The sequence below is a fragment of the Panulirus ornatus genome, chromosome 64, assembly GCF_036320965.1.
Source record: "Panulirus ornatus isolate Po-2019 chromosome 64, ASM3632096v1, whole genome shotgun sequence".
Classification (NCBI taxonomy): Eukaryota; Metazoa; Arthropoda; class Malacostraca; order Decapoda; family Palinuridae; genus Panulirus; species Panulirus ornatus.
This window is the reverse complement of record NC_092287.1, coordinates 3,370,297-3,382,694: the sequence shown is the minus strand read 5'-3', so window position 1 is coordinate 3,382,694 and position 12,398 is coordinate 3,370,297. Positions and strand designations below refer to the sequence as shown.

Genomic DNA, 12,398 nt, shown 5'->3' with positions numbered 1-12,398 from the left:
GACGACGACTTAGCCCCTGAGAGGGACGACCATAAGTCATCGTACTCAAGGATTTATTTAGTTCGTCATACTCGAGCGGGAAGTCATTATCTTACGCCTCGTCTTATGGTGAAGGTTCAGTGGTTGTCCTCGAGGGTGGAAGTCCTTCTCGAGAGGTTTTTTAGGTCGTCCTGGTTAGAGTGTTAAGTCCCACTGAAGGGTTTCAGTCTTTATGCCCAAGGGGTTAAGTCATCGTATTCGTGGTGGTTGTCATCTTATTCACGGGGGTTAAGTCATCGTATTCATGGGGGGTTAATTCGTCGTATTTATGGGGGTTAATTCATCGTATTTATGGGGGTTAAGTCATCGTATTTATGGGGGTTAAGTCGTCGTATTTATGGGGGTTAAGTCATCGTATTTATGGGGTTAAGTCGTCGTATTTATGGGGGTTAAGTCATCGTATTTATGGGGTTAAGTCGTCGTATTTATGGGGGTTAAGTCATCGTATTTATGGGGTTAAGTCATCGTATTCATGGGGGTTAAGTCGTCGTATTCATGGGGGTTACAGTAGCACCTTTGAGGCCTTGATGTCATCTTTTGCTGCTCACAGGTTGGGTGATCAGCCATCCCGTCACAGACCCCATCACCCACCCCATTGTTAGCGTTACTAACGAGGTTGTTACACCTGGCAGTGTATCCTGCGTCTGAGAACACAGGATACACTTCGATTAAAACCTCCACAAGGGGTCTTACATTGGTTGTCATGCAATCGTGCAGTACATTGCAAATAATGGAAAGACTTTTTAGACTGACAAAAAATGAAAAGAAAAGAAAATCGGACTTTTTTTTTAGTTTTTGTTCTCCTACCATAAGCTTCAGCGTATATCAAACATCTCTTGAGTGTACTGAGCTATGTTGGTTTGACGAGACTGAGAATGGGAAAGGTATCCTATATTAACTGCCTGGGAGGGGAACACGGGAGGGTGCTCCCACTGGGGTACATAGAAGCACTTACCTCCGTACACGGGAGATGTGCCTACTCGAGTACATAGCACGGGAGAAGTGCCCACTGGAGTACATAGCACGGGAGAAGTGCCAACTGGAATACATAGGCGCCCTTACCTCCGTACACTGGAGAAGTGCACACTCGAGTACATAGACGCACTTACCTTCACACGTGGGAGAATTTGACGCCCCACAACAAGAATTTGGTATAGAATGGCATTACTCGGAGGCGGATACAGCGAGTCGAATCCTTCGCTGCACTAGGGATTATTTCAGTCGGAGGTAAACAGGCGACACATGCCAGAAAGGCGCATCATAAGTGAGGGTTTGAGGGTGTTACCAGCGGTGTTCCGCAGGGCCGGGCAAGGAGCCGCTGTTCTTCTTGATCAACGTAAACAACTTGCTGGATGGACTCGGCTTGTGAGTATATTCTACCTGCTCTTGTGGGGGGCAGGTACCTACCTGTTCCTCAGAGGCTGAGTGGGGAGGTTTCCTACAGAGGGTGGGGTGGGGGTTGGGGAGAATAGATACTCCCCTACGAAACAGTGAGAATCTACCTTCGTTCACTGGGGAGAGAGGGAGGTACCAGACTGCGCACACGTGTGTGGGGGAGGAGGAGGAGGAAAGGTACCCACCTGCGTACCCGGGAGATGTGCCTCCACCCGGAGTATGGTCTGCAGAGGGTGCAAAGGCAAGACCATCAACAGACACTGCCCGATTACGGGGACCACTGGTGGCCATATTGTTACACCTCGTCCCTCAGCCTCACCCCTCGCTACCTTCGCCAGTATATAAGCTCTCATGGGCAAAGAATTTGACTTTTAAACTTGTTGATTTTGAAAAGAATTTGACCATTTCAACCTCCAGATATGGTTGGCCATCGATCTTAATTAGGGCTGCCACCTTTCGACATTAGGGTCCTTGACCTTTTGAGTATCGTCCGCCGCCGATGTAAAGTGTCGACTTGTGAACACATCGACAGTGATACTTAGTCAAATTTAGGTGTTTCCTGTCGTTATGTGCAATGTTTGATAAGCAGTAGTTTATGGTTAAGGGCTGCCTAGTAGGTAGCGGCGATACCATAGGTCGTTTTTGAGGGTGATAACGAAGGAGCCTGGCGACAGCTGTGGTCGTACGTCGTGAGAGGTGTAACAATACGTGTATTATAGTGTTAAGATATCCCTAGGGCTCTATATATGTACTTGACCCCCCTTGAGAACGACGGTACGACCCTCGAGCACGACTGGACGACCCTCGAGCACGACGGTACGACCCTCGAGCACGACGGTGCTTGGACCCAACCCTCAAGGGGCAAGTCCAAGTGTCGTACCGTCGTACCGTCGAATTCGAAGGCCGTACCGTGGTCCTCGAGGGTCGTACTGTAGTCCTGAATGGGTTGATTTTGTATTATATTGGGAGTATATTGCTAGCTCATTAACATACATATGTATACATCATTTAGTTACTAAGAATCAAAGAAAAAAACAAAGCTAAGAACTAATTAGGTGTCAATATAGTTGATCTTATAAAGATAGACATGTAAAGGTGTTACTACTACCCTGTACTGTTCGTTCTACCTTGTGCTGTGCTTATAGCTACCATGATGGCAACCATGCACCACCATAATCCAACATATGCTGCTCTCTGTCAGCTTAGTCCACTACCATCACTATGGTACTCGAGTGTATAGTGTACCATTCATCTGCATATCTTATACAGTTCTCCAACCATACCAACCACAGTGCACTCCTCAGGTCTCACAATATTCCTGGCTACCATGACCCACCATTTATCACTGTATCGAGTGCATGTGGCCACAATAACCTACCATACATGTTTATACTGAATATTGATAATTGAATGTACCATTCACTACCATACGGAGGCACATATCTACCACGATTCATTATTCCCTACCATACTAAAGGGACACTATGATATACCAGGCTAAGCCATATCTCGTTGCATTTGGCTACCATTAGCGCTATACCAAGGGTATGAGTCCCACCACAGCAAGGGAATGTAGCTGCTGGGAGTCATCATTCATCACACCATACCAGAGAAGACGTGGGTGCTTCTCCTTTCCACACCACATCACCATCGAAATATTACTCTCTGTGTCACACCACAGTCTTACTCTGCCTCTCCTTCACCACAGCGTCGAAGCCTTGCTCTCCACACCTCACCACCACACCACCGAAGCCTTGCTCTCCACACCTCACCACCACACCACCGAAGCCTTGCTCTCCACACCTCACCACCACACCACCGAAGCCTTGCTCTCCACACCTCACCACCACACCACCGAAGCCTTGCTCTCCACACCCGCTGCTCAGGAACCTTACTATGATCCTCCCTCCTGCTCACCTGTGGATCCCTGTGAGGGGCCTGTAGTTAGAATAAGGGATGTTGGACTTGGAGGTGGCCCTCTTGCGTCTGGCCAGCTCCCTCAGTGCGGGGCCCAGGTTTTCGCCCTGCGGGTCATCGTCGCTCCGCAGGCCAGGGGCGGCTGCGGCCACCCAGCCGGCCACGGCCAGCATCCACACCGGCAGTAGACGCATCCTGCAGGAGGGGAGAGAAAAGACCTGTTTGTTTTGAAGGCGTTCTAGTGAAGGGCACGTGGTGCCACCTCCTGTAGGAGGGGAAGTCCTGCTTTGAAGTCATCCTGTGGTCGAGTAAAGTAATACTTGTGTACAGTTACGTTCCTGCGGCATGAGGCGAAGGCGCTCTGGAATGTGTGTGTGTACCGGCTCAGTGGTGGCCAGGTGTCCACCTTCAAACGGAGTGGTGATAAAGCACACCCGTCACACCACCGTCACACCCGTCACACCACCCTCACACCCGTCACACCACCCCCCACACCCGTCACACCACCCTCACACCCGTCACACCACCCCCCACACCCGTCACACCACCCTCACACCCGTCACACCACCCTCACACCCGTCACACCCCCCTCACACCCGTCACACCACCCTCACACCGTCACACACCCTCACACCCGTCACACCACCCTCACACCCGTCCACACCACCTCACACCCGTCACACCACCCTCCACACCCGTCACACCACCCTCAACCCGTCACAACACCCTCACACCGTCACACCGCCCCCCCCGTCACACCCCCTCACCCCGTCACACCCCCCTCACACCCGTCACACCACCCTCACACCCGTCACACCACCCCCCACACCCGTCACACCCCCCCCACACCCGTCACACCACCCTCACACCGTCACACCCACCCCCCACCCCGTCACACCACCCTCACACCCGTCACACCACCCCCCACCACCCGTCACACCACCCTCACCACCCGTCCACACCACCCCCCACACCCGTCCACCACCTCACACCCGTCACACCACCCCCCACCGCCGTCACACCACCCACACACCCGTCACACCACCCCCCACACCCGTCACTCCACCCTCACACCCGTCACACACCACACCTCAACCACCCTCACACCCGTCACACCACCCTCACACCCGCACACCACCCACCACACCCGTCACACCACCCCCACACCCTCACACACACCCCCACACCCGTCACACCACCCCCCACACCCGTCACAACCACCCCACACCCGTCACACCACCCCCACACCCGTCACACACACTCACCACGTCAACACCCCCACACCCGTCACAACCACACCCGTCACACCCCCACACCCGTCACACCAACCACCCCCCACACCCGTCACACACCACCCCCCACACCCGTCACACCACCCCACACCCTCACACCCCCACCCAACTCACCCGTCACACCACCCCTCACACCCGTCACACACCACCCTCACACCCGTCACACCACCCCCACACCCGTCACACCCCCACCCCCAACACCCTCACAACCCACCCGCACACACCCACACCCGTCACACCACCCCTCACACCCGTCACATCACCCTCACCCGTCATACTTCCCCTGCACCCGTCACATCATAGCCATACCCGTCTTATCACCCCCCCCATACCCGTCACATAACGTCCACATCCTTCACATGACACACAGACAGAGAGACAGACCCTGTCCTCCGTACGCCTTTACCAGAGAGACAAGAATGAAAGTCAAAAAAAAAAAGAGGAAGAAAAAAAAGAAGAAAAACTCCGTAACCATAATTTTTGGTTGGCCCTGGGAAGGCCATTCTCTCCGGCCACAGGGGAAATTAATTCTCAGGGCCCCCACCTCTCCCCCATGGTATTATCCCCGTGGCTTATTTGAGAACCACCGTCACATTTCGAACCAACATTTCTGGCCCTCCCCCCCCCAGTTGACGGTCACACGTCCGTGCGAGGGAGGTGGTTCACTCGACCTCTGGTGAGCGTTGGCCGAACGCAGCTTTAAAAGAACGACCCAAGTCCCGCGGTCGTACCACGTCGAGGGAATCCGGATTAGAAATACGACCCCCCAACCCCCTCCTGAGATCGAAGGGGGGTTGTTTGAGAGGGGGGGGGGTCGTGTCCCCTGGGGGATTGTTTGAGAGGGGGGTCGTGTCCCCTGGGGGATTGTTTGAGAGGGGGGGTCGTGTCCCCTGGGGGATTGTCTTCGGTTGTGGGTTTATGGAAAGATGTAGCGTGCAGTTCCTTTGAGCACGACGGTATGGCTGTTGAGAGCACGACGGTACGACCCTTGAGCACGACGGTGCGACCCTTGAGCACGACGGTGCGACCCTTGAGCACGACGGTACGACCCTTGAGCACGACGGTACGACCCTTGAGCGCGACGGTACGACCCTTGAGCACGACGGTGCGACCCTTGAGCACGACGGTGCGACCCTTGAGCACGACGGTGCGACCCTTGAGCACGACGGTACGACCCTTGAGCACGACGGTGCTATCCTTGAGTACGATGGTACGACCCTCGAGTGTGATGATACTGACCTTGAGCACGACCAGGTCATCGTGCACAAGGGTTGCACTGTCGTGCTTGTGGGGGTCGTACTTCATCTTCAAAAGCGGGTCGTCGTTCTCGAGGGTCGAATTGTCGTGCTCAGTACGAGAATGTGCCAGCCAATTGGCGTGAGGCATTATTAACGTGAGGCATTATTAACGCGAGGCATTATTAGCATGAGGCATTATGAGCATGAGGCATTATTAGCGTGAGGCATTATTGACGTGAGGCATTATTAGAATAAGGCATTATTAACGTGAGACATTATTAGCGTGAGACATTATTGACGAGGCATTTATAGCATGAGGCATTATTGACGTGAGGCATTATTAACGTGAGGCATTACTAGCATGAGACATTATCTACAAGAGGCATTATTAGCATGAGGCATTATTAGTATGAGGCATTATTAGCGTGAGGCATTATCAGCGTGAGGCATTATTAGTATGAGGTATTATTAGCGTGAGGCATCATTATTAGTATGAGGCATCATTAGCGTGAGGCATCATTATTAGTATGAGGTATTATTAGCCTGAGGCACTATTGCCTATTTGACGGTTCTTATGCAGTTTGGTATGTATAGTTACTGCTTCACTCGTAAAGTTTTTACATGATTCTTAGTTGTGTAATTTGCATAATGGTTCACAGTAACCCGCTTCCTCTTTCTCCGTGTGTGCACAGTGGAAATCCCTCATTATAATCCCTGATATTAGCGTCTCAACGCTATTGATGTTTGAGCTTTCGTGTATTGATGGTTGAACTTTCTCGTGTTGATGTATTAACTATATTGTATTGATGTGTATTAACTTCGTGATGTATTAACTTTTGTGTGGGTGAATTCACTCCTTCGTATTGGTGTATTAACCCCCACGTGCAGATGTATTAACCCTGAGTAGTGATGTATTAACCCTGGGTGCTGATGTATTAAGGCTGAGTGCTGATGTATTAACCCTGGGTGCTGATGTATTAACCCTGGGTGCTGATGTATTAACCCTGGGTGCTGATGCATTAAGGCTGAGTGCTGATGTATTAAGCCTGAGTGCTGATGTATTAACCCTGGGTGCTGATGTATTAACCCTGGGTGGCGTATGATATTATGTCATGATGAAGAGCCATCGAATTTGGTGGACACTGAAATGAGATGCAAGATGGAGGGTGGTCTCTCCCTGCCTGGCGTCCGTGACCGGGTGGATCATTATGGCTGTTTGTGTCAGGAAGATGGTAAAAGGGAGGGGTGGGGGCGGTGTTCACGGCTGCCGAGAATTTTCGGAAAAGAAAGAAAAAAAGAAAGAATAAGGCCGGCTGCACATTCTCTCTCTCTCTCTCTCTCTCTCTCTCTCTCTCTCTCTCTCTCTGTCAGGGAATATATATATATATATATATATATATATATATATATATATATATATATATATATATATATATATATATATATATATATATATATTCCTACGAGTCCACGAGGAAAATGGAACACGATAAGTTCCCAAGTGCACTTTCGTGTAATAATCGACTGAGGGAGGCGGGGATGCGTCGTGAGCCTCAAATAGTCTTGAACTGATGTAAATTCTGCCTCGTGGGAGAGAGAGAGAGAGAGAGAGAGAGAGAGAGAGAGAGCCGACTTTAAGAAATGTCTTTTTCTTCCTTCATTGTGTGTGAGCGAGGGAGGGAGAGGCAGCCGTGTCGCCACCTCATGAAGGTATGAGTGAATGAGTGAGTGAGTGAGTGAGTGAGTGAGTGAGGGAGGGAGTGAGTGAGGGAGGGAGTGAGGCAAGGCAGGAGGAGGAGGAGGAGCCGCCAGGGCCATGGATCCTCGGGTGGTGGCTGACGGAGGGAGGGGGAGAGGAAGGATGGAGGGGGAGGTGGGTGGGTGGTGGGTCTTCCCTCACAGTGAGGGTGTATAATAGATGGAGGGTGAGGTGGGTGGTGGGTCTTCCCTCACAGTGAGGGTGTATAATAGATGGAGGGGGAGGTGGGTGGGTGGTGGGTCTTCCCTCACAGTGAGGGTGTATAATAGATGGAGGGGGAGGTGGGTGGTGGGTCTTCCCTCACAGTGAGGGTGTATAATAGATGGAGGGGGAGGTGGGTGGTGGGTCTTCCCTCACAGTGAGGGTGTATAATAGATGGAGGGGGAGGTGGGTGGTGGGTCTTCCCTCACAGTGAGGGTGTATAATAGATGGAGGGTGAGGTGGGTGGGTGGTGGGTCTTCCCTCACAGTGAGGGTGTATAATAGATGGAGGGGGAGGTGGGTGGGTGGTGGGTCTTCCCTCACAGTGAGGGTGTATAATAGATGGAGGGGGAGGTGGGTGGGTGGTGGGTCTTCCCTCACAGTGAGGGTGTATAATAAAGTCACTCTAGCTATGTCATTTCGTGGTCAGGGTATAATGAAGTCACTTACGCTCCTGCCAGCCTCCTCCCCCGTCCACAACGTAATGATGTCATTCTCGCCCACACAATGAGTCGTCTTCTTCCTCCTCCTCCTCCTCCTCCTCCTCCTCCTCCTCTGGTCCAGCGCGTCGTCTTGGTCATGGTCGTGGTCCTGGGTCGTTCATGAAGTCCTCCTGGTCGTGGTCCTGGGTCGTTCATGAAGTCGTCCTGGTCGTGATCCTGGGTCGTTCATTAAGTCGTCCTGGTCGTGATCCTGGGTCGTTCATTAAGTCGTCGTGGTTAATAACTTGAGGCGGTAAAGGGATGAGGAGGCCCCGGGGAGAGAGAGAGAGAGAGAGAGAGAGAGAGAGAGAGAGAGAGAGAGAGAGAGAGAGAGAGAGAGAGAGAGCCGGTGGGCGTGGGGGTACAAGTATGCATGCAGTTCTCACCTCTGTTCCCGGCTGACCTAGGGGCGAGAATGGTAGGGTTTGACGACGTCTACCGCTCATGAGGCGTGGGTTGTCATGCTCTTGCCTCCAGCCCCTCCCTCCCAGGAGGGGCTGGGATAGCGGGTAGTGGCGAGGATAGTGTGTAGTGGCGAGGATACTGGGTAGTGGCGAGGATAGTGGGTAGTGGCGAGGATAGTGGGTAGTGGCGAGGATAGTGAGTAGTGGCGAGGATAGTGGGTAGTGGCGAGGATAGTGGGTAGTGGCGAGGATAGTGGGTAGTGGCGAGGATAGTGGGTAGTGGCGAGGATAGTAGGTAGTGGCGAGGGTAGTGGGTAGTAGCGAGGATAGTGGGTAGTGGCAAGGATAGTGGATAGCGGTGAGGATAGTGGGTAGTGGCGATATTGCACAGGATAGTGCCGGGGATAGAGAATAGTGTAGGGGATAGTGTCATCACTATGATAGTGCTGAGTGTGCAGAATGATAGTGAGGATAGAGGACAGGATAGTGTGGGATGGGGTGGGGTGTGGGGAGGATAGGAGGTGTTATAGTCGTAACCAACACTTGATGAAGGGGAATACGTTACACACGAGCGGGTATGTAATTTATTTATTGATACTTTATCTCTTGTGTTGTGGCTGACACACACACAAGGATGGGCCGGGGTTCGAGAACCAGCTGTGTAGGTGTTCGTGAAATGTGGGTGAGTACGTACATCGAGTTGTGAGTTGTGAGTTGTTAGTGAAATGTGGGTGTGCACGTCCGTAGACACTTGAATGGTCCTGAGTTCATGTTCACCAGGGATTATTTAAGCGGTTATTAATGATGGATTGATATGGTAATTAACCAGCGATAGTGTTGTTACCCAGTGTCACAACACCCGCCCCCCCCCCTGCCCCCTCCCCCCCCGAGTCCCCACACCAGTACTCAAGGACCACATTTACTCCGCAAACAAACAAACAAACAACAAAAATAGATAAAGAGATAGAATCTAACGAGAACGTGAGTGGTCTTCAAGAATTGACCAGTTCTCCGGTCTGACCTCTCTCTCTCTCTCTCTCTCTCTCTCTCTCTCTCTCTCTCTCTCTCTCTCTCTCTCTCTCTCTCTCTCTCTCTCTCTCGTATTTATTTCGAGCCACGAGGGAAGCAGTTATTAAAATTTCTTGCCTCCATCCCCCCCCCCCCCCTGGCCCCCCTCGGGAGGGGGGGGGGTGGATGGTCTCTCATGTTTTCCCCCCCCTTCCCTCCCCCCAATCCCCCCCCCCATGTGTCCAGGTCTTTTCTGGGGGTAGTTTCATATTTTTTTCTCTCTCTCTGGGGGTGTTTAGTGTGTGTGTGTGTGTGTGTGTGTGTGTGTGATCCCTCTGTAATTACCGGAGTCCACGGTAATTGGCAGGGGGGCTCAAGTATGGCTTCTGAAGATGCCGTGAGAGCCATTTGAAAGATGTGGTACGCAGTTAATGTGGCCTGAGCGAGTGGTGGAGTCGTGTTAAACACCCCCTTGAACACACGGTACGACCCCTTGAGCACGACGGTACGGCAACTTGACCACGCCGATGCTGTTCAAAGTAAATTGGGTATTTTCCTTCTTGTTGTCTACAGAAAATAAGATATTTTTTCCCCTCACGCTGGATATATATATATATATATATATATATATATATATATATATATATATATATATATATATATATATATATATATATTCATGATACATGACGTCATACGTGTAGTATGGCAGAGGACCCCCCCTCCCCCCATAATGGGGGCTCCAGCCAATTCGCCAGAGGTGTGGGGGGTTGGGTGAGGTGAGGTGGTGTGGGATCAGGTTAATCGCTATCACGGCCAATCGCGGGGGCACGGAGCGCCAAGTGTCGCCTTTCGTACCTGTTCAAGCCTCATTACGGGTCCTTAAAGTGCTCATGGCACGGGGACCCCGACCCGGGACTGGTCCCAAGCTGGGATGGAGTTACGGGAGAACGAAAGGGGATGGGTGATCTATATATATGTGTGTGTGTGTGTCATTCGTGCGTTGCTTTGCCCTGACTGTGTGGCACGCTGTGTGGATGTGAAAGACGTGGGATGTAGGGATGACGTGGTCTGTGATGAGACAGTGGGAGTTTGCGTGGTCTCTGGGCCATGGTTTGTGTGGTCTTTGAGCCATGGTTTGTGTGGTCTGTGATGAGACAGTGGGAGTTTGCGTGGTCTCTGGGCCTTGGTTTGTGTGGTCTTTGGGTCATGATTTGTGTGGTCTTTGAGCCATAGTTTGTGTGGCCTCTGAACCATGGTTTGTGTGGTCTTTGAGGCATGGTTTGTGTGGTCTTTGAGCCATGGTTTGTGTGGTCTTTGAGCCATGGTTTGTGTGGTCTCTGAACCATGGTTTGTGTGGCCTCTGAACCATGGTTTGTGTGGTCTTTGAGCCATGCGACACCCTCCCTCTCCCTACAGAGGACCTCCCCGGGAGGGGGGCCTGTGTGTCTGCTGTAGGTGCGGGCCACACACGACACCACCTCACATTACCGCTGATGGTCCGGGGGCAAGCTGATTCTCACGGCCGCTCTGCATCCACCTCACTGACGAATTGGCTTTGGCCTTCCCAGTTGACGACACGCACGAATTCGAGGTATTTTGTGTGTGGGAGCTTTTTATCCTCCTCCTCACACACACACACACACACACACACACACACACACACATATATATTTCTTATCCTTGGAGATAGTCATGGAGGGCGACTTGAGCCAGTGCCAGAGCCTGGGGTCTGGAATGCTGTCCCTCCTGTATTATCACACAGACGGGAAGTCACCCCAAGCCAAGGTATCGTGTGTAAGGTTCACGTCTTGATACGCCATCAATAAAGAAGATGGAGGAAGTCGCTTATACAAGATTGTATATATTTACCTGCATAAGTATGTGTGTGTGTGTGTGTGTGTGTGTGTGTGTGTGTGTGTTTATACGTGCATGTACATATGACTGCATATGCATACTCCTGCATAATGGATTAGCTTCATCTGCATGTATATTGTTGGATGTCATGGTTGTCGTCCATCACTAGCGTGTCATTAAGTAAGTATCCAGCATACACGTCCTGCTCAAGTAATAAAAGCGAAAGTCTTAATATAAGCAGTGACTTAAGGGCCTTATTCAATGGCCAGAGTGACTATGTAAATCTCAGTGTAAATCGCAGTTTACATGTGTATCAAACAGCGACCATTTACATCCGTCTCCTGTGTAAGTGGTAATGCATTATATACGGCCAGTGTCTGGGGGACATATATATATATATATATATATATATATATATATATATATATATATATATATATATATATATATTCGTTATACGGAACTGGTGGCGTAATATGGGGCAGTGCACATTTCCCCTGTGTTCATCATGTATAATTTTGCTGTTGAATTCAACCATTTTGGTATATTTTTCGGGACGTGTGCACCGAACAGTGGGTAATTCATGGAAAATGGGTTGGGGTCACCTTGCTGTGTTGAAAAACATATTTTTTGGGTTAGTAGTGCTGGTTATATATATATATATATATATATATATATATATATATATATATATATATATATATATATATATTCTCTCACCATTACGTTTGTTAATTTCTTTCTTCCTTTCTCTCTCTCTCTCTCTCTCTCTCTCTCTCTCTCTCTCTCTCTCTCTCTCAGATTACG

At 50.7% G+C, this 12,398-nt stretch overlaps 2 protein-coding genes across 2 annotated transcripts in view; one reads left to right on the top strand and one right to left on the bottom strand.

The window, feature by feature from the left end:
* LOC139746279 (3'-5' RNA helicase YTHDC2-like) overlaps nucleotides 1-12,398 on the top strand; it is a 251,303-nt gene that overhangs the window by 8,049 nt on the left and 230,856 nt on the right. The gene's annotated exons all lie outside the window — the stretch shown is intronic.
* Nucleotides 1-12,398, bottom strand: part of LOC139746286 (uncharacterized) — a 108,892-nt gene that overhangs the window by 9,766 nt on the left and 86,728 nt on the right. The window contains exons 2-3 of the mRNA XM_071657363.1: nucleotides 3,352-3,546; nucleotides 1,620-1,658 (exon numbers count right to left, since the gene is read on the bottom strand). Coding sequence (XP_071513464.1) covers nucleotides 1,620-1,658; nucleotides 3,352-3,545 — 233 coding nt within the window. The 5' untranslated portion in view covers nucleotide 3,546. The remainder of the gene's footprint in view (nucleotides 1-1,619; nucleotides 1,659-3,351; nucleotides 3,547-12,398) is intronic.